This window comes from Myotis myotis, unplaced genomic scaffold (genome assembly GCF_014108235.1).
Source record: "Myotis myotis isolate mMyoMyo1 unplaced genomic scaffold, mMyoMyo1.p scaffold_m19_p_9, whole genome shotgun sequence".
NCBI classification, from domain to species: domain Eukaryota; kingdom Metazoa; phylum Chordata; class Mammalia; order Chiroptera; family Vespertilionidae; genus Myotis; species Myotis myotis.
In genome coordinates, this window is record NW_023416401.1 from 40,450,895 (window position 1) to 40,476,386 (window position 25,492).

At 44.7% G+C, this 25,492-nt stretch overlaps 2 protein-coding genes across 8 annotated transcripts; one reads left to right on the forward strand and one right to left on the reverse strand.

Annotated features, from left to right (window-relative positions):
- Positions 1 to 17: 17 nt before the first annotated feature.
- On the forward strand, positions 18 to 9,871 carry TXNL4A (thioredoxin like 4A). 4 transcript variants are annotated; one of them, XM_036322374.1, is made up of 4 exons: positions 18 to 168; positions 439 to 611; positions 7,696 to 7,799; positions 9,491 to 9,662. In XM_036322374.1, the coding sequence occupies exons 2-4, from the start codon at positions 459 to 461 to the stop codon at positions 9,660 to 9,662; spliced, it is 429 nt and encodes a 142-aa protein (XP_036178267.1). In that variant the 5' UTR covers positions 18 to 168; positions 439 to 458. The 4 variants fall into 4 exon arrangements, with proteins under 4 accessions (XP_036178267.1, XP_036178268.1, XP_036178269.1 ...); XM_036322375.1 differs by lacking the exon at positions 18 to 168 and adding an exon at positions 169 to 234; XM_036322377.1 differs by lacking the exon at positions 18 to 168 and adding an exon at positions 2,765 to 2,834 and having other exon boundaries at positions 472 to 611; positions 9,491 to 9,871.
- Positions 5,126 to 24,623, reverse strand: HSBP1L1 (heat shock factor binding protein 1 like 1). Of its 4 annotated transcripts, none has more exons than XM_036322381.1 (6): positions 24,388 to 24,623; positions 18,373 to 18,731; positions 16,937 to 17,003; positions 15,979 to 16,073; positions 14,099 to 14,187; positions 5,126 to 5,288 (listed from the first exon to the last, which is right to left on the reverse strand). In XM_036322381.1, exons 2-5 carry the CDS (start codon positions 18,418 to 18,420, stop codon positions 14,101 to 14,103), a joined length of 297 nt encoding a protein of 98 aa, XP_036178274.1. In that variant the 5' UTR covers positions 18,421 to 18,731; positions 24,388 to 24,623; the 3' UTR covers positions 5,126 to 5,288; positions 14,099 to 14,100. The 4 variants fall into 4 exon arrangements, with proteins under 4 accessions (XP_036178274.1, XP_036178273.1, XP_036178271.1 ...); XM_036322380.1 differs by lacking the exon at positions 5,126 to 5,288 and adding an exon at positions 8,711 to 9,231; XM_036322378.1 differs by lacking the exon at positions 5,126 to 5,288 and adding an exon at positions 8,711 to 9,278.
- Positions 24,624 to 25,492: the final 869 nt, after the last annotated feature.

Below are 25,492 nucleotides of genomic sequence, written 5' to 3' on the forward strand. Positions count from 1 at the left end.
CAGGCAACCAGACCCCCGGCGACCACCTACGTCACGCACAGGCCCCACAGCCCCGGCGCGCACGGCGGACGCACGCACGGCGGGCACGCGCACGCGCACGCGCACGTCAGTGCGTTTGCACGCCGAGGGCAGTCGCTGCGCGGGAGGCCGGGTGTTCGAGGAGAGGAGGTAGGAGCGATCAGTCTCTGAGAGCTGGGTCCCGGGAGGGAGCCGGGGTCCGGGCTGGGGGTGCAGGTCGGGAGCCGGGGTCGGGGGAGGAACGGGGGTAGTGGGGTCCTGGGTGGGAGCGGGGGCCCGGGCTGGGGGCGGGGGGCGGGGGGCGGGGGGCGGGCCCGGGCCCGGGAGGAGGGGAGCGGTGGTCGGTGGCAGCTCCCCCGCCAGCGCCGCGTGCTGTGACTGAGCCGGAAGCAGCTCGTCCACCGAGTCCCTCTCCCGCAGAGGCCGCTAGAGTCGCCAACATGTCGTACATGCTCCCGCACTTGCACAACGGCTGGCAGGTGGACCAGGCCATCCTTTCGGAAGAAGACCGGGTGGTCGTCATCCGGTTCGGGCACGATTGGGACCCTACGTGCATGAAAATGGACGAGGTTCTGTACAGCATCGCGGAGAAGGTACCGCATGCGCGGCAGTCGGCTCGGTGTCTGCTTTCTTTTGCTTTGCCAGTTGACAGGAAAATCTAAAAGTGAGGTTAAAAGCTGGCTTCCACACTCATTGTTCATGCCCTAAATTTTAATGCGCCAGCAAATAAACAGAAGATGTAGGATTGACCTGGCGATGTGAGGACGAGCTCCCTGAAATTGTACACAATAGGTTATGCCTTTTTCTTCTGGGAGAAATTGCCATACGTTACAGAAAAGTTAATGGGCCCTCTCCCTAGATAAATCACTTAATAATTCCTAGTGATAGGGTGTTTTTTCAAGATTTGCATCTATGGTAGTAAGAACACTATTTTTGCATACTTTGGGAAGTGTTAGAGCTCCTTTTAAATAGCTTAGCTTAAAAGGATTTTCCTTTTTTTTTGGTATCATGTTTATTTGTTGTATTTATAAAGCCGAACATGTATGTTAATAGCATAGTAGCTCTTCTTGTCGTTTTTTGTTTTGTTTTATAACAGATGATTTAAATGCAGGGGCTTGTTTGCTGACAGTAAGTAAGGGTGCAGTTGTAGGGTGTTTCTGTGTAACCAGAATTCTTTTTAAAATTCCTCATTTTAAGAGAACTTTTAATTTGGATTTTTGCAATTCCAACATTAGGGCAAAAGGCACATATATTAGGGTGTTAATGAAATTATTAACTTACTACTGTTTGATGAATGATTTGAAAGGTCATTTGAAGAGTAAAAGTGGAAACACTGAAACCATCTTTTCTTTCTTCCTCCCCCCCCAAATATATTTTATTGATTTTTTACAGAGAGGAAGGGAGAGGGATAGAGAGTTAGAAACATTGATCAGCTGCCTCCTGCACACCCCCTACTGGGGATGTGCCTGAAACTAAGGTACATGCCCTTGACCGAAATCGAACCTGGGACCCTTCAGTCCACAGGCCGATGACGCTCTATCCACTGAGCCAAACCGGTCAGGGCCCATCTTTTCTTTCATGGGAATAGGAGATGGTAATATTGGCTGGGTTAAAATAACACCTGTGAGTAAATAACAACAGAGTATATATTTAGTACTTAGGATAGAAAAGCTGATTTTTACTACCTCCTATTTGGAAGGAGAGGCAGAGTGATGTAGGGGTCATGACATTGTGGACCTTAGGGACTGTTCTTCCATATCTGTCATCATAAGTACCACTTGGCATACTTACCGAGTGCATCGCAGAGATTGTGATTGTATGGGTCTGGGTGAGGTTCAGAAACGGCTTCTTTGAGAAGCTGCTCTGGGAATTGTGGTGTGACTTTCAGAAACCTCTCAACAGAGGCCTGGGACCAAGTATGAGTGCTGTACTTTGTCAGACATGCCCAGGACCCTGAGGAGCTTGGGGAGGTAGGTGACTGGGGAACCCAGGAGAGAGAGCCTTGAATGAGGTGCTGCCAGGGAATCATTTATTCATTGTTTAAGCTACTGTATAGTGGTCAAGGGCAGATACTGCTGAATTCAGTGAAGACTTTACCAAGCACCTTTCCGATAAGCAAATCAGTAGCATGTTGACTTTGAAATAACCTAGGGTGTGTGTTCTGGATTCTACCTTACAGGTGGTGGCATAATACCAGGTGATGTCCAGATCTGCTGCCCTCAGCGCCAGGCTAGGGTGGCTAGAGACGTAAGGGTTGGTTGGCTCTTCATATCTGAGCAAAACTTGGCAAGATGTTCTTAGCTAGGAGACATATTTTATGTGTTAACGTAAGTTTTTAGGGACTTTTACCAGAGTGGTTCTTTTCTGATGCCTTTATGTCAGAGACTGAATTGCTGTGTCACTAGTGGACATACTCTTCTTGTATTGAACCTGTTAATAAGGGCAGTTTAATTAGACTCACTTTGACTATTTTCCTTTAGTTTTTTAAGTTACCCTTTTTTCTTTTGTCCAAAAATGTGGATTTTTATTTTAATAAATTTTCAATATTGTATTATAATATAGCTATTCAAAATGCAAACTTGAAATGCATTATAAGACTATTAACATTTTGCTTTCTTCTGAGTATAAGGGCAAAATATGAGTTTATAAATCTGGAAGTTATTTTGGGGAAGCTCAACAAATTTTTGAGATTGAAGGTTTTAGTATAAAGAACAACTTAACTCTATTTAAAAATCTCCCTCTGCAGAAATGGCAGATAATGGGGGATCTTCCTCATCTTGTTACGAGCCCTGTTTGGATATCCCAGCTGTTTTAAAGTGAGTAAAAGTTCCTGGGTTGAGGCTGGAATGTGGTGTATTGACTTGATGCTCTGACAGTGCCAACCCCTCTTCGTGCTGGTTAGTTTTGAGCTATACTGAAACAGAGATATGCTTACCGATTTTACAGCTGTCTGAAATTTGGCAGAGTGGTAATAACAAAGTTTCCTGTTTAGCAGCTGATTTTATGCACAGCTTTGAAGAGAGACTGTTTTGTGCCCCTCTGAGCTGTCTGCCATTCTGTAGGAACAGTTTGTCACAGCTCAGTTTCCTAAATTTCACGATGGTTAAGAATAAGTGAGACATTTAATTTTTGTGTTAAAAAGCCCATATAAGTAGAGTTTAAAATATGTAGAACCTCAGTGATATTGATGGGTGAGCATACATTCTAGATGAAATTATATGTAAGGCAAATATATTGATGAAACTTTTTAGGAATGACTGGGGGGTCTTACTGAAGCATCACATAAAGTAAGTGAACCAGTGGAAGTTGGTGCTCAGTCTGAGAAATCGATAGGAACCAGCAGAAAGCATGTTTTTGTATTCACTCTGGGATTTGTGTCTCTGCATATAATCACCTTGCAGCAAGCAGCTATGAGAGGCAGGATTGAGCAGTGGTTATGGGCCCAGACTGAGCTGGATTCTGCCACTTACTGCCTGCATGACATTAAATAACTCGTCTGTAAGAAAGGGATACCAGTGCCAGACTCATAGGTGGTTGTGAGGGCAGAGTTAATATCAAGTAGTATATTCAGTGATCATTAGCTACCATTATTATTACTATCTCACATCACAAAATTTGCAACAGTTATTGTAAATAGAGCTAATCAGGGCACATAGTTTTTTTTATTTATTTATTTGTGTGTGTGTGTGTGTGTGTGTGTGTATATATATATATATATATATATATATATATATATATATATATATTGATTTCAGAGAGGAAGGGCGATAGAGAGATAGTAACATCAGTGATTGAGAGGAAGTCATGATCGGCTGTCTCCTGCATGCCTCCAACTGGGGATGGAGCCTGCAACCTGGGCAAATGTCCTGACTGGGAATGCTATGAACCATGAAATCTTGGTTCATAGGTCGATGCTCAACAACTGAGCAACACCAGCCAGGCAGGGCACATAGTTTTAGAAAATAAAGTTACCATGTAATCTTTTGATGGATTTGAAATGAATTAAGTATCAGTGTAATAATTAGCCAGTTGACAGCCCAGAACATTTTTCTGGTGTATTAGATAGGTTCTCAACTGAGGGAGGAGCACCATAAAAAGGGCCAAGTGGTGATTGATCACTGACTTGCTGAAGAAAAAGAAGGTGTGCTCATAAAATGTGTGGGCAACAGAGATGGAAAGGATATTTACTATTGTAGATGACCAAAAGAATATGTATTTTAAAAATAACTTGATAATAGAAATGAATTTGTACATATGATTCTTGGTTTAAAAAAATACTATTTAACAACCAGTTAGATTACTAATAGTAGGCAAAATGTATTTTAAATACGGCAAATACGTTTACAGTACTGTTTAAAAAGATGGTTCTTGTAAGTGAGTGGGAAAAGAACTTGAAAAAATAAGAAATTCAGTGGTTAAGTAAACGTCAAAGAAACGCACCTTAAAATAGTTCACTGTCGTTTTTTAGGTATATCAGAGACAAAAAGTTAAAAATGAGTTGAAGTGTGGGGTGTGCTGGACGTTGTGATGTTAAGGTGGTAGAGCTGGCATCACCCTGAGGAACATGGCTGGCATTGTGTGAAGAGCCTGATGAACGATAGTCAGATGGTCTTGCCATTCTTAGTAACTGACCCTTCAGGAGACCATTGCTGTCATTTATAGCAAAAGTGGAAACAACCACAGTGTCCAGTGATAGGGGAACACTTAGGCCAGGCACAGTGCCAGGTAGGAAACTGACCCTCTCGTGGTCCTCATGACAGCTCCTGAACAGGTGCTAGCAGTTATCTGTCCGGACTTGGAGATTGGGATTTAAACTGGAACGTCCACAAGCTTTGAGTTGGGAAAGGGAAACATTTACTCTCACTTTAAAACACTAATATATTATGGCTGTCATGTTTTTTAAATTATATAACTTGTTTGAAAATTACTGGGCTGGATACAAAAGAGTGATTTTTCCATTTCATTTCTATATTTTCCAAGTGAACATTTTTTAAATGGAGAAAAGATAGACACCTAGCTTAATTTCAGTTGTATATTAAAAAAATACACAGGGGTTTTAGTTACCTGCAGATTCATTACTGGATGTGAACTGTTTAGGCCAGTGGTCACCAACCGGTGGTCCGTGGACCACTGGTGGTCTGTGAGGTCCGGAAGGTTGGCGACTGCTGGTTTAGGCGATATAGTTCTCTATGTGAAAGGCATCGCAATACAGGAACCCAAATCCACACGAGGAGAAGCTTTGTCAGGTGGGAGCTTTTCCAGAGGAAAACCTGGGAGGATTCAGAGTGAGGGGCAGCATGCTCACATAGCCGCCCCGCTGGATGTGGCATGGCCCCTTCCTGCCAGCAGTGGGAGAACCTTCTGTCAGGACCCCACCTCTGAGGAAGGGGGTTAGACCTGACACCTCCTAAGGCAGGTTTGAACTCAGGATTATAGAGTTAAGTCCATACTGTCCAAAACCATGGTTCTTAGTGACAATAATGGGTTTCTTGAGTTTTGAAATATAAGTTTATTGTTAAAGTTCATTCATTCAACGAATATTTACTAGTGCCTTGAATGTGTCAGATGTTTGGCTCCGAGGATACATCAGTAAAGACTACAGACGTGGTTCCTTGCCTCATGTGGCTTGGGATTCATCTGAAAAATCCTAATGTGATTTTAGCCTGACTGGCATGGCTCAGTGGTTGACATTGACCTATGAAGCAGGAGGTCACGGTTCAATTCTGGTAAGGGTGCATGCCTGGGTTGCGGGCCGATGTGTGGGGAGCGCAGGAGGCAGCCAAACAATGATTCTCTCTCTTCCAAGGGAGAGGGGAAGAGAGAGAGAGAGAGAGAGAGAGAGAAACATGGATGTGAGAAACATTGACTGACTGCCTCCTGCATGCCCTCTACTGGGGGTGAAGCCCCAAACTGGGTGTGTGCCCTGACCAGGAATCAAAACAGTAACCTTTTGGTGCCTGGGACAGTGCTCAACTAACTGAGCCACACCAGCCAGGACTTGCATTATTATTGTTGTACTAGAGCAGTAGTTCTCAACCTTCCTAATGCCGCAACCCTTTAATACAGTTCCTCATGTTGTGGTGACCCCCAATTTCATTGTTACAAATTGAACATAATTAAAGCATAGTGATTAATCACAAAAACAATATGTAATTGTATATGTGTTTTTCCATGGTCTTAGGCGACCCCTGTGAAAGGGTTGTTCGACCCCCAAAGGGGTCGTGACCCACAGGTTGAGAACCGCTGTACTAGAGGCTTGATGCACGAAATTTGTGCAAGGGCCTTGGCCCCAGTCCCCACCTGCTGCTGCCACAGCTGCCCACTGCGGCTTTGTCCGGAAGGAAGAATGTCCATCTAATTAGCATATTACCCTTTTATTATTATAGATTTATTTGTATTAGAACTATAAACCTGCTTTTGCCCACCCCTGTATTTATAAGGGGCCTTTAAAATGTCATGTTCTTTATTTTAGAAATTCTATTTTAGGAATTTAGCCTTAGAAAATAATGAATGTGTGCACAAATTTAAGGATTAGAATGTTCACAGGGGAATAATTGATATTAAAGAAAATGAATTATTTATAGTCATGAAAAATCAGAAAGAAACAGAAGAAAGGTAAAGTAATGGCATAGACATTTGATGAACTAATTATTTAATACTAGAGGTCCAGTGCATGACATTTGTGCACGGGGCGGGGGGCGGGGGGGCGTCCCTCAGCCCGGCCTGCGCCCTTTCACAGTCCGGGAGCCTTTGAGGGGGAAGTCCGACTGATGGCTTAGTGCTGCTTTGGAGGTGGGCGGCTGTACTCACCTGCAGTCAGCCCAGCTTGTGGCTGAGAGGTGTTCCCCATTTTGGAGTGCACTGACCACCAGGGGGCAGCTCCTGTGTTGAGCATCTTCCCCATGGTGGTCAGTGTGCATCATAATGACAGGTCGTTCCGCTGTTCAGTCGATTTGCATATTACACTTTTATTATATAGGATAGCCATAAAAGAATGCTTATATAAGAGAATGCTTGTAATTTAAGCAATGTAGTAAATATTGTAGTATGATCACTATATGATCACATTTTGTTAAAACAGTTGGCTGCATGACTCAGTTGGAGGAAAAATGGGAAAGAACGTACTAAAAGTACTTTTGCAGTAATTAAGTTTTTGCTGGGATTGAAGGTGATTTTATTTTTAGTTCTTTGGGTTTTCTAAATCTTCTCTGATGAATGTGCATTTAAAGAAAATTTGTTATATACGATATTATTTGGAGTAGTAGTTTGTTACTATTTACAAGAGTTCAAACCCAGGTACATGGGGAATGTATGGCTTGTTGGAAAGCAGTTGTTCAATGCATGTGATTAAGAATTAGTAAAAGTATACATTTGGAAAAGATCGTATAGATTATTGCTAGATCAGCATGAATAATATGTCTGTGGATATTTTGTGAAGGCTCTTGTAACTTGCTATTCTAAAAAAAATGTTAAAGGGAGTTGTAAATAGCCAATTATTTGCTCGGTATCCTGAGCTTGTTGAATTATTTTTCTGTGTTAACTCTACTGGGAAAATGTTGGAGAGCTTGAAAATTGTTTTGTTATATACAGATAATTGTTTTCGTTTTTAATGTGCTTTTACAGAATTAAAAAAATCGATTTTTATTTTAGGTTTTTTAAAATATTCTTTACTTTTAGGTTAAAAATTTTGCGGTTATTTATCTTGTGGATATTACAGAAGTACCTGATTTCAACAAAATGTATGAGTTATACGATCCATGTACTGTCATGTTTTTCTTCAGGTACGTCCTCTTCTCTCAAACTTGTTATTTAAATTGTCCTCTTTATATTTTTATTGATTTCAGAGTGGAAGGGAGAAAGAAATAGAAACATCAGTGATGAGAGAGAATCATTGATTGGCTGCCTCCTGCACATCCCCCCACTGGGGGTTGAGCCCACAGCCCCAGGCATGTGCCCTGACTGGGAATTGAACCAGTGACCTCTATGTTTCCTGGGTCGATGCTCAACCACTGAGCCATGCTGGCTGGGCTCCTTTTAAAGTTGTTGTTTAAATTGAAATTGTTGGTCTGGATATTTAATGTAATCGAGATGCCTTTAAATTCTCTTACTTGGAAGGAAGTCATTATGTAGTCATATCACATACAGATTGTATCACCAGGCAATTAATGTGATCTTTCAATAATTTTTAAACAATTGTAGTTTTATCATTTACTCAGTGATAAATTACCCTTTTGAAGTAACTTTGCCCAGAAACCTAGATGAAGTGTAATTAAAGGGAAGACATTCTTATTAACTTTAAGCTACCTTTAAATAATCTGTTGATGAAAAATGTCTGTTTTAAAATAACTCTATTTTAAAATATGATATCATGACACTATTTAATGTTCTTTGTGATACCTAAGAGGAAAAACCTGTTCTTAATTTATTTGCTTATAAACACAAGATCATTTTATCAGCTAAAACATTCTGTGTGGACCCTAGTCAATGAGTTATTGGCATGAAGAATAGAATTTCCCTAATTGCCTCAGACAAATTTGTATCCACAATGTACGGGCTTTGCTTCAAAGGAAAACGTGGGAATGTACTGGCTGCATACCCAGGGGTTTGATGCAGGTGCCACATATGTTTGATGGTATTTATGTAATCAAGTTAAGTAACATCATGAGTACAAAAATAACTCTGTTCTGGAAGGTTAATTAGGAAAGAAATAACCCTTTAATATTGCTATACTTGCCAAAATTTCATAGTTACTGTTACTACAAAAGTTGGTGGGTAGCAATATTAATGTTCACTTCACAAGTAGAGCCCCTGTTGGTGAGGATGGTCCAGGTGGACTGTATAGGGTGTGTATTAGCTTCATATTCTGTGGAACAAGTTAGCACAAGTTCTGTGGCAGAAAGCACCATTTGTGAGCTCAGGGTTCTGCAGGTCCTAGTCCGGGCAGGTTCTGCAGGTTTCCTTGGAGTCTCTCAAAGGCAGTCAGTCGGGGAAGAAGCCATATGGCTCACCTAGGTAGTTGGCTGAATCCCGTTTTGTGGTCGTGAGTCTGAGACCTCTACTCGCTGGCTGTGGCTAGGGCTCCATCTGCTTCTAGACAGGCAGCTTACTAGTAGTGCATTCTGGGCAGTGGAAACATGGGGGGCTCAGACAGACATGGCAGCTGCCCTGCTGGTTGCCACATGTCAGAGTCAAGTCTGAGCCGAGTAACCAAAGCTGTAACAGTGGGAAACAGACATTCTTCATGGGGTCCCTTGTAGAGGCTTAAAAAAAAATAGTGATTTTTAGAGAGAGAGAAAGGGGGAGAGATCGAGCGAGAAAAATATTGATTTGTTGTTTCACTTATTCATGCATGTGCACTGACTGGGTATCAAACCTGCAACCTTGGCATACTGGGACAACTCTCTAACCTACTGAGCTACCCAGCCAGGGCCCTTCTAGACGCTCTGATAAGCCTTGCCTGTTTCCTCTGCAGGAACAAGCACATCATGATTGACCTGGGCACTGGCAACAACAACAAGATCAACTGGGCCATGGAGGACAAGCAGGAGATGATCGATATCATTGAGACCGTGTACCGGGGCGCCCGCAAAGGCCGTGGCCTGGTCGTGTCCCCGAAGGACTACTCTACGAAGTACCGATACTGAGTGCCTGTCCCCAGGCGTGGGGGTTTACCCAGGGAGTCACTTTCACGTGGAGACACTGTGGACTCTGAAGCCTTTGAGGAGGAGTCTGGGGAGGGACAGGAGGGCTGCACAGCCTCAAGCTGGCGTTGGCCTGGCTACTGTACTTTTATATTCGCAAATATCTGTAAATATCTAGCTGAACTAAACAAATACACAATCATGGGAAAGTCCTGATGGTTTATTTTTTATATGGATTACTGGTTTTGGAAGTAAAAACTTGATTCTTTACCATTGGAGTGAAGTTCAGGGGGTCTGTGGGCTGCTCTGGTTTTTTTTTGTAATACTTTTTTTCAGAGAGAGGAAGGGAGAGGGAGAGAGAAACATCTATGATGAGAGAGAGTCATTGATCAGCTGCCTCTTGCATGCCGATCTGGGGATCGAATCCACAACTCGGGCACATGCCCTGACTGGGAATGAAACCGTGACCTCCTGGTTCATGGGTTGATGCTCAACCATTGAGCCACACTGGCCAGGCTGGGCTGCCCTGTTTTGCACACTTGGCAGTGGAAGCTATGTGTGTCCCGGGGCTGCTGGAACAGAGGACCGCAGCCCAGGCACTTATCAGAAATGTGTGTCTCACCAGTCTGGAGACGGGACATCTGGGGACCCAGTTGCCTCTTCCCTAACCCTGTCCCCACCCACCCCGACCTGAGCCTTCATATTCTCCAGGCCTTTTCCCTGAGTTGTGTTTGTGTCCAGGTGTCCCCTTTTTATAAGGACACCAGTCATTGGCTCAGGGCTGCTCAACTCCAGCATGACTTCATCTTAACTGATTATATCTACAACAGCCCTATCTCCACATAAGGTCATTCTGAGGCCCTGAGGGGAGAAGGGGCACAATTCAACCCACAACAGAATCTAATGGCTTAAGTTCAGAAGGAATACACACTACAAGAATAAAGTGCAATAAAATAATTGGGATGGGGGAGGGTCTTCCTTTTAAATACAGAGTAAGCTGCTGCCCTGTTCTATTTGGCTCTGTGGTTGGAGTGTCGGCCCACGGAACAAAGGGTTGAGGGCTTGATTCCTGGTCAAGGGCACGTACCTCAGTTGCAGGTTTGAGTCCCAGCCCTGGTTGGAGTGTGTATGGGAGGTAACCAATCGATGTTTCTCTCTCTCTCTCTCTCTCTCTCTCTCTCTCTCTCTCTCTCTCTCTCTCTCCCTCTCCCCCCCCCCCCACCTCCCTCCCTTCCAACTCTATCTAAAAATCAATGGGGAAAAAGTATTCTTGGATGAGGATTAAAAAGGAAGCTTTTTGTTCCTTCTGATATTACATCTAATGTACTTTAAACATACTGTATTCTCTGTGGAGTCTATGATCCATGACCCTTCAGTCAGTCTTATCATTCTCAAGCTTCTCTTCTAATTCTATCCCAGAAGCATGCTGGTGGGTGGTTGGGATCATCCAAGCATGTGTTAGGAGCACTGGTGCGTGTGTGGGGAGCACACCTGGAGCAACCGCCCCCCCAAGGATATTTTTCCATTGATTTTTAGAGAGAGGGAAAGACATCGATTGGTTGCCTTCTGCACAAGCCCCAACGAGGGCCTAGGCCAGGGAGGAGCCTGCAACCGGGGTACATGCTCGTGACGGGAATCGAACCCGGGACCTTTCAGTCCAGGACCTCTCAGTCCTCAGAGCGATGCTCTATCCACTGAGCCAAACTGGCTAGGGCAGGGGTGGGCAAACTTTTTGACTCGAGGGCCACAATGGGTTCTTAAACTGGACCGGAGGGCCGGAACAAAAGCATGGATGGAGTGTTTGTGTGAACTAATAAATTCAAAGTAAACATCATTACATAAAAGGGTACTGTTTTTTTTTAGTTTTATTCATTTCAAATACTTGGAGAGTATTAAATTAACAAAGCTGTGTAAATGGCATGCCTATTATCTAGTCTTCCCTTTACTCCTTTCCTATTAAGTAATAACCAGGTTATTACAATGGTATCAAGTCACCATTTCCAGTCACAGTGTTTATTGAAGACTAATGTTAATCTGTCTAGTCCAGACAGGCTCTGATAGCAACATTCTCCAAACCAAAAGTTTGCCCACGGCTGGGCTAGGGCCAACTGTAGTTGATTTTGACTTTTAAATGAAGACTATGATTTATTTTATATGCAGGAATAATGTTATTTTTTACAGTAGAGCCTACAACTGACCCCTTTTGGGGGTGATCATGTTTATTTTACTCTGGCTCAGAAAAAAGGGAATTGGATAATTATTTGAAAGCGTTTCTCCATAACCTACAAAGATCTAATTGCTAACTGCCTCCAGTGGGGTGAGAGGTGAGGGTTACCTCCGGAGTCAGCAGTGCTTCTGGTTCACCTGCCTTCTTGGTTTAAATTAGTTTGGTTTGGAGAGTGTTGCTATCAGAGCCTGTCTGGACTAGACAGATTAACATTAGTCTTCAATAAACACTGTGACTGGAAATGGTGACTTGATACCATTGTAATAACCTGGTTATTACTTAATAGGAAAGGAGTAAAGGGAAGACTAGATAATATAGGAATGCCATTTACACAGCTTTGTTAATTTAATACTCTCCAAGTCTGTTCCCCACCGATTGATGGGGGAAGGAAATGGACAAAGGCAGTTTACACGCATGACCAGTAAAGTGAGTGACTTGGGAAGGTGTCTGTCAGTCACACCTGAGAACAAATTAGTGGCCAGAATAGGTGTGGCCACTACAAGGGCATGAAACCTGAATATTTAAACTTCTGAACAAAAGAAGTTCCCTCTCTTGGCCCTTGCCTCTTCTGCATGCCTGCGCTCCTGCTTCTCCCATTGCAGGGGGCACGTTCCCCTGCATTCGCCCATGTGCCTCAGCACTGTGGGCTCCACACAATGGACTGATGGACTTTAATTAGCCTGATGCTGAACTGGACCCAGCTACAACATGGATCTGAAGCTTGGGACACTGGCCTTGCTCTTGGTTTTGCTGAACTCCCAGCTGTACCTTTTTCAGAATTAGGTTAAGGGACATGAGACTTTATAACACAAGGAAAGTAACTCCAAACACAGCTTTTTACTACATCTCATTCTCCCATGGGGGCTTCTGAAAATACTATTTCAGCGGTACCCCAAGAATCTCATGCCCACTAGTGTCTGGGAAATCTGGCCCACTGATTTTCTGGTAACAAAGTGATGCAGCCATTTAAAAAGCAACTTCTGCTCAGCTGGTCTGCTCAGTGGTTGAGCGTCAACCCATGCACCAAAGAGATCACTGGTTCGATTCCTGGTCAGGGCATATGCCCAGGTTGCAGGCTCAATCCCCAGTGGGTGGCATGCAGGAGGCAGCCAGTCGATGTTGATGTTTCTCGGCAATGTTTCTATCTCTCCCTGTCTCTTCCTCTCTCTCTAAAAAAAAAAAAAAAAAAAATCAATTAAAAAACATATATAGAAAGCAACTTACACCAGAAAACTGCTTATGATCTTTTTTTTAAAAAAGATCTATATAGAATTTAATTCAGAAAAAAATTTGAATCACAGCTCATGCTTTTCTTGTGTGATTTACAAAATGGTGTGGCTGGAGGGAGACATTCTGCCATTCAGCAAACATCTTTTTATTTTTATTTTATTGATGCTAAGTGAAAGAAGATGGATGTAGAGGTCCTTATATTGTCTGATTCCACTTATTGGAAACATCCAGAAAAGACGAATCTACAGAGATAGAAGGTAGATTAGTGGTTGGCCAGGGTGGGAAGAGGTACTGACTGCAAACAGATAGGTTTGGGGTGGGTGGGTGCTGGAAATGTTCTAATATTAGATTGTGGTGAGGTTGTACAACTTAGTAAATGTATTTAAAAATCAACGAATCATACACTTTAAAAAATAATGTTTTTATCGATTTTAGAGAGAGGAAGGGAGAGGGAGAGAGAGAATCAATGATCAGCTGCCTCCTGCATGCCTCCTCTTAGGGATCAAGCTCGGAAACCTGGGCATGTGCCCTGACTGGGAATAGAACTGTGATCTTCTGGTTCATGGGTCGATGCTCAACCACTGAGCCCCGTGGGCCAGGCAGCAAACACCTTTTGTTGTGTCAGTTATCTTTGGAATTACATTCTTATCACATTGCCTGTTTTTTTTTTTAATTTCTAATATTACCAAAATGATTTTTTAACTATGAAAATCAGAACTCAAGTTATGTAGGTTATAACTCAAAAAGCAGTTTTCATTTGATCACATTTTCAAGTGTAAGTGCAGGTGTAAGAAAAAAGATTGGAAAGAGGTAAGATTTACTTATATATGAATTAATGTACAGTTAAAAAAAACTGGAATCTAAGCTTTCAATGAATATACCTGTAATTACCAGAACATCTATATAGGAAAAATTCAGTTTATAGAAAAACATAATGTTAAGTGACTTTCATTTTAGTCAGATGGAGTCAAGGTGGACTCACCATCAAGGTGAGTGAACAGTGTGCTTCGCATCAATTAGCATTGACATTCCATCACCCGGGTCACAGGTGTCCAGAGAGCTCACTCCTGTCTGTGTTGAAGTAAACATGGGAAAAGTGTTACATTTACTGTGGAAGGGGACAAACAGCCAGATCTTTTAGAATACAGAACAGTAGTTTTTAACATTTTGGGTCATGGACTCTCCTCCCATTTCCCACCCACCCCCAACAGGAACTTAAGTTTAGGGGGTTTGCAGAATCCACTGAAACCCATGACACGAGGCCTGACCTAGTGTCACCAACAAGCACAGATTTAGCCAAGCAGATTACAACTTATTTAGGTCTTTCTTTTAATGTAAAAAACATTAACAATTTTGAACAAACATTTAGATACCTGGCCTTCTCTTGTGCTGCTTTAAATGACTATATGTGCATCAAAAGATGAAGTCTTGCCCTGGTCAGTGTGGCTCAGTTGATTGGAACATTGTCCCATATACTGAAAGGTGGTGGGTTCAATTTCTGGTCAGGGCACATACCTAGGTTACAGGTTTGATCCCCGGCCCAGACACCTTTGGGAGGCAACTGATCAATGTTCCTCTCTCCTCTCTCTCTCTCTCTCTCTCTCTCTCTCTCTCTCTCTCTATATATATATATATATATATATATTCTACCTGTCTCTATCCCTCTCTCTAAAATCAATTTAAAAATATAAAAAAGAGTGAAGTCTTGATACTTAACCATTTAATTTGATGCCTCATATTTAGTGGGTTTGACCAAATTTAAAACCCTGCTGGAGTGCAGGTGATGAAGGGAAAGGACAAAGTTGTCAAACAGCCATCCTGTGCCTGGCAGTATGCCAACTCAGGATCCTGCAGAAATTGGCCCACTGGTCCCTTCTTTCAGGCACTGGCTTATCACCAATTAGCCCTCAGATGTGGAGGGCTTAGCGTCCAGTAGGCCTAGACAGGACTGCTGGGCAGGTGGCCCTGTCTGATGCAACCTTAATAGGGAAAGGTGTATTTTCACCCTACAGGCAGAATTTCAGAGGAGTGCTCGTGAGTAGCAGGACATGGGACAGCTATCTTTCTACTGGAATTCCAGATGTAGACAGGATAAGTGAACTAGCTCTGATTTAGCAGGCTAGCTACAGATAATTTGCCAGATGACTTCGGATGACAATTGTCAAAGAAATGGGAAAACAAGAAAAACGAAGGCATCTAATTATTAAAATATGCTCATATAGTCAGAATAGTATGTCAGTAGAACATGCATACATATCTTAATAAAGTTGTACATCTCCACATACATCACATGGACATAAATTCAGTCTGAGTTCTGAAGCTAAGCATTTATTTGCATCTCAAGATTCAGTGCAAAATTCCACTGGAAAAGAAATGTTTGCATGGTGGGACTGGGTGGGATCCTCCAGACTCTGGCAATGGGTTGAGGGCTTAATGCAACATTTCTTCTTTAAATGGTTCCATGAATATGTGGTTTCAAACAGAAACTGGTAGTTATAATCTCCAATGTCTAAATCATCATAATTTTTTTTTTTACTAAAGATTAATCTGAGGGGTGAGGGCCAATAGGTACTTGAGTAAAATCCAATATTTATTATATTTAAAAATTTTTAGATTCAATTTTTAAATAATAAAGTGTTTCATTTAAAATGTACACTTTTAAAGGAAGTATGGCAGAGTGTTTAAGTGGGTCTATTTAGAAAGGAGCATCTGTGCAAGGCTTGTTCTTCCTGAAGGCTTCTCACCTAGTACAGAGGCAGTAATTCCCACAGTGACCAAATACGGGATTGCATTTCTCAAGATGAAAGCAATCACAAGGTCTGCATGAAGTAAACTTATTTAGTTTCCTAGTAATGGTCTTACCGTTTGTTCTTTGATAGCATTGTTGATCCCAGCTTGCACCATTAAGGCATTCACATTCTTCTGCAAGTCCTGGAGGCGGTTTCCCATTTCTCCCAGTTCCACGTTAAGGAGCCCAGAGCCTGTGGCCAGAAAGCCCTGCTTCAACCTGCAGCCCAGCTGGGGGTCTGACACATACCCTGGCCGGGCAACTTGTAAGACATCTGGGGGTCAGTGCAGAGACTTCCCTGAGGTTTGTGTAGGATGTCTCTAGCCTCTGAATGTGAGCTTGGCTCTGAAACTTGGCTCCCCTGAGAGGACACAGACTCAGGGATGTGTGTTACTCTGGTATGTTTAACTATGTCTTAACTAAACTCTAATGAGGGTGTAAACATAATGGACATTAACTCAGTTTAACTTTATCATGTCTCTAAGAATCATTTTTTCCCGTCTGTGGGAACCCAGCTACAGAATCAGAAATTCCAAGTTCCATGTGCAAATACTTTGCACAATTTTTAAGGAGCTCAAGTAGGGCAGATGTTACCCTTGTCTGAATTTGCTCCAACTGGAAACAAACATTCTATTCTAATTGTGTTTGAATTCATGTCTTAACAAAACAGTGAGCTGCTCAAGTTGTAAAACCAAACCAAACAGATAGGGGAGCCAGGTGTAACACCCTATGTCGGAGGCCTTCTGTGTTCTGTCTGCCGGTTTCTGAGTGCATAGAGTATGACATTACCTAGCAGACCGCCGATTTTTATAGGGCTTGGCCCGCTGGGGAGTCATGTGCAGTGTGTCCACGTATTTTATTGCCACACAAAATGCCCTGTTCTGCCGGTCAAGCAGGAAGAAATTACCTGCCTGGTAATTATATCAGGATGCAAGGAAATCCAAGGTCAACAAATCTCCACTAAAAAGAGATTCCAGGGTAATTTAATAGTTCAAAGCATCTCAGTATTTGCTATAAGATGGAAAAGGATATTTCTGAGGTTTAATGTTGCAGTCAGAGCTTGAAAATGTTCTTGAAGTTCCTGAAATAGATTTTCTGCCTGAAAAAATAAACCATAGGACAACTGAATATATATAACATTTACTCTTGATATGGGGCATTTTAAGCATCATGGACTAGAATCGTCCACATATATAGTTGATTTTTGACAAGAAAAGTCTTTTCAACTAGTAGTGAGGGACATTGAGGACCAAGTACATAAATGACTAAGCAGGCCAGCCCCTACCTCACACCACACACAGAAACTCACCCAACAGGATTCTACACCTACACATGAGCACCAGGACTACAATGTCCGGAAGACAACAGGCAACACCTTAGTCACCCTGGGCTCCTCAGAGCCTTCTCACAGGAGCTGACAGCCTGGACACAGGCGGCCTCTGCCCCCTTACTAGGGGTCATTAGTTGGGATCAGCATGGCAGGAATGTCTCACAGAAATGCCACCACTGCCAGGAAGGCAGGCCACCTTTACATGTTGCTTCATACTTTGCAAATGAAATCTCAAGGATTATCTCCACAGAGTAGGGAACTGAAAGATCAGATGGAGGCCTAAAACCAGGACTACAGGCTTTATTAGAGGAGAAGCACCTGCCGGGCTGCCTCACAAGGGGAAGACAGCAACATGTGCAGGCCCGCCTTTTGAGGGGCGGAATGGGAAGGGGTGGGGGGCTTAGTGTACTTGGCGCACACTGATTGGTGGCTTACTGCATTGTCCATATAGGACAAGGGCTTAGGGTATTTGGCAGGTGTGGATTGGTGGTCCAATGTATAGTCCATATAAGGTACCTGGTTAGTCACTCAGGTATTTCTGGGCTGCAGGTTATGTCATACCCCGCCCACCAGTTGGGGGAAGGGAGGATCTATCAGGAACCTGCAATCTAGAACCTGCATTTCTGTGTGAAGATTGCTGCCAGCTGCCAGCAGCTGTTTCCTTCCTTGAGTGGGTTTTGCCTTCCTGGGGAAAAAGGTTTAAGTACCAACATCTGACAAATTCTTTTTAACAAGACATAGGCATCAGCCTTTTAATCAGTGGTTCTCAACCTTCTGGCCCTTTAAATACAGTTCCTCATATTGTGACCCAACCATAAAATTATTTTCGTTGCTACTTCATAACTGTAGTGTTGCTACTGTCATGAATCGTAATGTAAATATCTGATATGCAGGATGGTCTTAGGCGACCCTTGTGAAAGGGTAGTTCGACCGCCAAAGGGGTCGTGACCCACAGGTTGAGAACCACTGCTTAAATGTGCTTCCTGGTCTCTGCCAGCAGGAGTGTGGGTGGGGGGCACTGCCGGGCTGCCCCCTACAGCAGGGCACCCGCACGTCCCCACCCCCATCCCTGGCCCGGGAAGGGGTGAAGCACCGGGAGGGCCAGGAGGGAGGTGAGGGGGGCGGGGTCCCCACTCACCAGTTCCCGCAGCGCGCCCCCCGGGTCTTCGTGTCCCTGCGCCTCCATGTGGTCTCGGGTGGGCCAGCGGTCCAGGGGGTTCAGGTGGCTCTGGTGGGTCAGCGCCGCCGTGATCCTATCTGGTACCCGCAGCGGTGGCTCTGGCAGGGCTCTGGCTGCGGAGTGAACACCTGAGAGCTTGAACGAGCTGCAGCCGCCAGCAACTTAGGTGCCAGTGGGTGGTGAATTCCTGGGCGGGGCGTGGCTGCCCAAGCCGGGAGACGCTGAAGCTGCAGGCAGGTCCTGGGAGAAGGCCTGGGAGGGTGGCGGCTTCATCCTGAAGGTCATTGTCATCGTCCCTGGGGCGGAGCTGGGACTCTCTGCAGGGACAAGGCCTTTGGTCTGAGTGGTCTCACAGCTCTGGTTTGCTTTTTTCATCACTTTGGCGATGAAAGAGGTAGCCATAGATCTAGCATGAACTCCTCCTCCTCCTCCTCCCCCTCCTCCCCCTCCTCTTCCACCTCTTCTTCCCTCTCCTCCTCCCCTCCCCCCTCCTGCTCCCCCCCCTCCTCCTCTTCTTATAATAATAACATGTCCACAACATAAAACGTACCATCTTAGCAATTGTCAAGTGCACAGGTCAGTGGTTTTAGGCACATTCATTGTTGTGCAGCACTCACCACCTTCCACCCACACAGTCCTTTCATCTTCCCAAACTGAACCTCCTGTCCCATTAAACACTCACTCTCCCCCAGGCCCTGGCACCCACTGTCTACTCCGTCTTCATGTGAATGTACTTAATGCTACTGTGGACGAAAGGGGCCACATGCTGACCTGACAAGCTCAGAGGAGGCCTGCATGGCAGTCTTGCAAACTCAGAGACCTAAAGTAACCACAAAGGATGGTCTGAAATTAAACTTTAACTAAAAGCAGTTATGGTGGGCAGTTACGTCCTGGGCCAGTATCTTCACTGACAAGGTCAACCTTTACCTTAACTGAGCCTATCTGTCTTTTTGCATCTATAACATACGCTTGAAATGTCTGGGTAACTTGTGACTTCCCTTTATCTGGAGCCCCTGGGGCACAACCAAATGTGCTGGGTCCCAGGACAGATACTACAAATTCCTTCATTATCATGTTAATTGATCCTGCACCCACCTAAGTATGTGTCCATCATTTTACTTTTTATCCAATCCCAGGGGTTCCCCCCCCCCGCTTTGCTTAATCCCTCCTCCTTAGTCTGTCACCAATGAATTTCATGTAACCCACCTAAGTCCCTCCTTTGATTGCAAATGTATAAATACGGATGTAATCCCGCCATTCTCCGGAGCACTATCTCAATTCGTTGAGGTTCTGCTTCCCAGCATATGTCGACAGTTTGGCTCAAATAAACTCACAAAAATTCTTTACAGGTTTCAATGTTTTTTTTTACGTTAACACTACTGAACGGTGCATATAAAATGGCTAGGATGGCCCTGGCCAGTGTTAGTGGTTAGAGCATCAGCCTTTGCACCAAAGGGTCCTGGTCAAGGGCAGATAACTGGGTGCAGGTTTGATCCCTGGCCCAGGTTGGGGCCTGTCAGTAGGCAACCAATTGATGTTTCTCACATCTCTGTTTCTTTCTCCTTCCCTCTCTCTCTAAAAGTCAATGGAGTCCTGGCCAGTTTGGCTCATTGGATAGAGCATCAGCCTGTGGACTAAAGGGTCCTGGGTTCGATTCTGGTCAAGGGCACATGCCTGGGTTGTAGGCTCGATCCCCAGTGGGGGGCATGCAGGAGGCAGCCGATCAATGATTTCCTCTCATCATTGATGCTTCTATCTCTCTTTCCCTCACCCTTCCGCTCTGAAATAAATAAAGATATATTTAAAAAATAATAATAAAAATAAAAGTCAATGGAACATAGAAACCCACACCTGAAACCTATATGTTCATGTTGACCAATGTAACCCCAATTAATTTAATAAATATTTTTAAAAAGTCAATGGAAAAAATATCCTCAGGTGAGGATTAATCAAAAAGTAAAAGTAAAAATAAATGGTTAAGATGGTAAATCTGATGTTATGCATATTTTACTACAATATATCTTTTTAAAAGCACATCTTCCCAGCTAACCTTCTAAACCCTAGGCTAAGAATCCCTGTACCCATGATTCTTTCTCCCTCGCCCTTTGTATTTTAAAATATTTTTCTCAACTGTAATCTCTCTGGTCGAATGGGGACCTACTCAGACATTCTCTGATGACCCTGAGACCCAATCTCTACTGGAGAAATAGGATCTGTCATTTCACACTGAGCACCTGGATAGGTTTTCACCTACGCTGCCTAGTTAGGCATCGAATTCTTAATCCTGCATCTGTGGGCGGCAAATTCATTAATATGGAAGTGAGAATCACTCAACAGACACCCATTTTGTTAAGAATATTAAGTTTCAGGAACTAGGTTCAGGGGGAAAGTCCGCTACTGCAACTGACCTTGGAGATCTACAATGTGAGAATGTGAAGGTGTGCTGTGAAGCTGCAGAAAGTAAGTGGTGATACACTGTGCAGGACACAGAGGGGGAGGAAAAGGGTCTGAGTAAGAAATGCCTATTTGTGGAAGCAAAGACACATAACAATAGCAGAAGCAAAATGTGAGACAAAAGAATTATCCCCGCTAACAGCACGGTGTGTGTGTGTGTGTGTGTGTGTGTGTGTGGCTGTTCCTTAGGATGACTGACTGCCTTTATGCTTCAGAAACATCACAGGGTCTGAACCAAAAGAGGCTTTCTCAAGGCCGTGGCACCGGACTGCAATGACGATCTCCACCTGTGGAGCCCTGCTGCCTGTATTGCTTTGGCCATTTTTGTTACGCTGGTAATGGCAGGCTCCCTTAATGTAGAAGTGACGGGCTGGCTTTTGGCATGGTAAAAGCCCTGAATGCCACTTCCAGGGCTATCTAGGGGTTAAATCAAGAGCTGAGCCAGGTCAGGGAGGTAGTTCTAGAGAATCGGGCAGCGGTAGATTATTTGCTGCTGCAGCATCACCACAGTTGTGAGGAATTTAAAGGAGTGTGCTGTTTTAATCCTTCTGACAATTCTCAGTTGATAGAACATATATCCAAGATCCTGCATTTGGTGTATTCCATCCCTGGGAACTGCTTTCAAGGCAGAAGCAGATGTGGTCCAGCAGGATGAGATTTTTCATCTAAAACTAATCTCATAGATACGAGATTTTAGAAATAGCAGTGGGGAAATGTTAGGGGCAAAGATAGGATATTGGGGACTAGCTATGGGTATGGGAAATATTAATCAGGCTCTGTTAACCATGATTGCCTTGTGTTGGTTAAAGAAAGGACATTCTGCTCTAACCGGTTTGGCTCGGTGGAGAGAGCGTCAGCCTGCGGACTGAAGGGTCCCAGGTTTGATTCTGGCCAAGGGCATGTACCTTGGTTGTGGGCACATCCCCAGTGGGGAGTGTGCAGGAGGCAGCTGATCGATGTTTCTCTCTCATTGATGTTTCTAACTCTCTATCCCTCTCCCTTCCTCTCTGTAAAAAAAAAAAAAAAAAATCAATGAAATATATTAAAAAAGAAAAAAAGAAAGGACATTCTGACCTGGCTGGGAGTTGTACACCCCCAGGACCTAGGAGACAACCTTGGAATCGTTCTCATTCAAGAACTGCCTATTATCATGGAAAGATTAACAACCTTTTTGCCCAAACAATAGAGTCCCCCCCAGCCTCCTACTTCCCCATGCCTGTAATCCCTACTTCCCCATGTAATCTTTGTCCTACTTTATATAAGCAGCTGGCTTATGGGGGAGGGGGGCCTGCAGAGCAGATTTTTGTGAATGACCTGCTGCTCTCCCATACTGAGAATGGTATTGGAATAAATGCTCATATATGATTTTTAAAAAAATATATTTTACTGCCGAAACCGGTTTGACTCAGTGGACAGAGCGTCGGCCTGCGGACTGAAGGGTCCCAGGTTCGATTCCGGACAAGGGCATGTACCTGGGTTGCGGGCACATCCCCGGTGGGGGATGTGCAGGAGGCGGCTGATCGATGTTTCTCATCGATGTTTCTGACTCTCTATCTCTCTCCCTTCCTCTCTGTAAAAAAATCAATAAAAATATATTAAAAATATATATATATATATATTTTACTGATTTACTCTATTTACAGAGAGTAAGGGAGAGGGATAGAGAGTTAGAAACATCGATGAGAGAGAAACATCGATCAGCTGCCTCCTGCACACCCCCCACCGGGGATGCGCCCGCAACCCAGGTACATGCCCTTGACCGGAATCGAACCTGGGACCCTTCAGTCTGCAGGTTGATGCTCTACCCACTGAGCCAAACCAGTTAGGGCTAGCTTTCATATTTTAATGCAATATTATCAACTATTTTTATTTTTCAATTAAACTTAATTTATTTTGAGAGCGAGAGAGAGAGAGAGAGAGAGAGAGAGAAAGAGAATGAGAGAGAGAAACAAACATTGAGATCAGTTGCTGCCCTGACCGGGGATTGAACCCACAACCTGGATATGTGCCCTGACGGGAATTCAACTCACCACCTTTTGGACAATTCTCCAACAAACTGAGTCACACTGGCCAAGGCTTATTTTTAAACTAACTTTTTACTTTGTAATTTTGGCCACATTGAAAGTAATGGCCTTTTTCCTGGAAGCAAATTATTCTGAGTCCTGAGGATTTCCTATATTGGGTATTGTTTTTTAAAACAGTGGCTCTCAAACCTGGCTACCCCCAAGGCTGCCCAGCCTTGAGTGGACTCTGGTGGTGCTCCCTGGTGTGGATGCCCCTCCCCCCAAAAAAGCCTGATGGACTCAGAGTAGCAGGTGGCTTTGGGCTGGCCACCAATTTGCCTATATGTGCCAGGAAAACAGGGTCAACAGCCTGACCCAGATGCTCCAGTGCCAGAAGGGCAGCCGGTGTCCTTCCTCTAACCTCTAGAACAGAGAGAATGGAACATTCTAGAGCAGTGGTTCTCAACCTGTGGGTCGCAACCCCTTTGGGGGTCGAACAACCCTTTCACAGGGGTCGCCTAAGACCATCGGAAAACACATATATAATTACATATTGTTTTTGTGATTAATCACTATGCTTTAATTATGTTCAATTTGTAACAATGAAATTGGGGGTCCCCACAACATGAGGAACTGTATTAAAGGGTCGCAGCATTAGGAAGGTTGAGAACCACTGTTCTAGAGTCTTTACAGCTGGGGAGGAAGTGGCTAAGTAGGAACACGTCTAGTTTCTTTCCAGCCCAATCTGGCTTCCTTCTCTGTGTTGTGTTTTTGTTTTCCTATTCATGCCTGGTGCTATGCTCTCTGTCATTTCTAGTGGACAGTGAATTGTGATAACCCAGATGTCCGAGTAGAGTATACGGGGCGTTATCCAAGGTGTCCCTTGAGATAAACTTAACCGTGCAGGTATTCGGACATTAAGTAGTTGCTAGCGAAGAGACTACTCTAAGCAAGCAGGACCAAGGGTAGGCATTATCATCTGACCTAGAGGCCCAGTGCATGAAATTTGTGCACTGGAGGGGGGGGAGGTGTCCCTAAGCCCAGCCTTCACCCTCTCCAATCTGGGACCCCTTGGGGGATGTCCAACTGCCGGTTTAGGTCCGGAACATTCCTCTCACAATCTGGGACTGCTGGCTCCCAACCACTCGCCTGCTTGCTAGCCTGATCACCCCCTAACCACTCCCCTGGTCGGCCCCTAACTGCCCTCCCCCTGCCAGCCTGGTCACCCCCAACTGCCCTCCCCTGCTGGCCCGGTCGCCCCCAACTGCTCTCCCCTGATGGCCTGGTTGTCCCTAACTGCCCTCCCCTGCCAGCCTGGTTGCCCACAACTACCCTCCCTTGCCGGCCATCTCGTGGCAGCCATCTTTGACCACATGGGGGTGGCCATCTTGTGCAATGGGGTGAGGGTCAATTTGCATTTTACCTCTTTATTATATAGGATAGTTAAGACTGCCAGAGGAATTATGCCACACAAGAATATGCAGTTGCAAATCACACAGCACACTTTATTACTCACAGGGTTCCTAGTGCAGTGGGCTCAAGCTTAACAGGGTCCCCAGAAAAGAGTGGTGTCTTCTGTGGGCAGCAGTGGATCTGTCTTTGGGTGGCTGGCCGTCTGGCTGGGTCGAGTCAGCGGGAGGAGGGTGACAGAAGCCTCATGGATCAGTGATCAGAGGTTTAGCCATTCTGCTGTTGGGCATAGAGCAAGAAGCGTGGAGCGTGGAGTGTGGAGCGTGGAGCGTGGAGCGTGGAGTGTGGAGCGTGGAGCGTGGATCAAGAAGGTGATCAATGTCTGAAGTCAGGGACTTGTTTTTAAGCCTGTTCTAGTCCATGGCAGTCCAGGTGGCTATCAGTAACATATGTCATCACACAAGTGTTAGAGTACAAGCTGGTTATCTATCACAGTGTCACTCAGAAGGTGTCTATCATGTTTACATACGTCATTCCTAAGGGTAGCATTCAGCTATGGTCTTATCTATATGGTGCAGCTAGGGCTTGGCCAGAGTGGTCATTCCCTGTGCTCTTTAATATTTCACAAAAAATAATTTTTCTATAAGTTAATTTGTTACTAAGACACTAGAAATACACGACGGCTGCACTAGAAATACACGACGGCTGCCTCAGAGGAGTGTGAGCAACCTGGGTTCTTTCCAGGCCCCCACCCCCCCCCCATCACACCAGGCTTGTTGGGGAGCTGCTCTTAGCCAGGCTGTAACTGTTAGGATTTCCCACAAAACCTACCAGGTAGGAAGCAAGCAGCCAGACCTGAGTGGAGGGGAAGATGGGGACCAGGTGTGTGCTCCTGGAGCCACCCGCTCATCCACCAGGACTTTCCTTCTGGAGTGCTTAGGGTCTGCCGAGGTTGAGGGGAGACCTCATAGGGCTCCTCTATAGACAGAATCCTGGGGTCCCTGAGCCCCACCTGCTCAGGTCCCTGGAGGGCAGGGTTGGCTGGCTTCACACAGGGTCCTCCTGCCCCACCACCCACCTGGGCCTCGGTGCACTCCCAGCCCCAGCGTCCTGGGCCCTGGGGCCCACTGTGGTCAGGCAAGACTGTGGGGCTGGGCTGGAGCAGTAACAGCGTATGTGATGCGGGAGCACTGAGAACCCTGGGAGGCTGC

Bases quoted from the DNA above. Each gene is read 5' to 3' on its own strand.
- HSBP1L1 (XM_036322381.1), bottom strand. From the start codon at position 18,420: ATGGAGGCGCAGGGACACGAAGACCCGGGGGGCGCGCTGCGGGAACTG. The intron at 16,074-16,936 runs ATATCCTTTTCC...TTAACGTGGAAC, and splicing joins TGCAACATTAAACCTCAGAA to TGGGAGAAATGGGAAACCGC. The intron at 14,188-15,978 runs GTAAGACCATTA...ACTTCAACACAG, and splicing joins ATGCTATCAAAGAACAAACG to ACAGGAGTGAGCTCTCTGGA.
- TXNL4A (XM_036322374.1), top strand. From the start codon at position 459: ATGTCGTACATGCTCCCGCACTTGCACAACGGCTGGCAGGTGGACCAG. The intron at 612-7,695 runs GTACCGCATGCG...CTTTACTTTTAG, and splicing joins TGTACAGCATCGCGGAGAAG to GTTAAAAATTTTGCGGTTAT. The intron at 7,800-9,490 runs GTACGTCCTCTT...TTTCCTCTGCAG, and splicing joins ACTGTCATGTTTTTCTTCAG to GAACAAGCACATCATGATTG.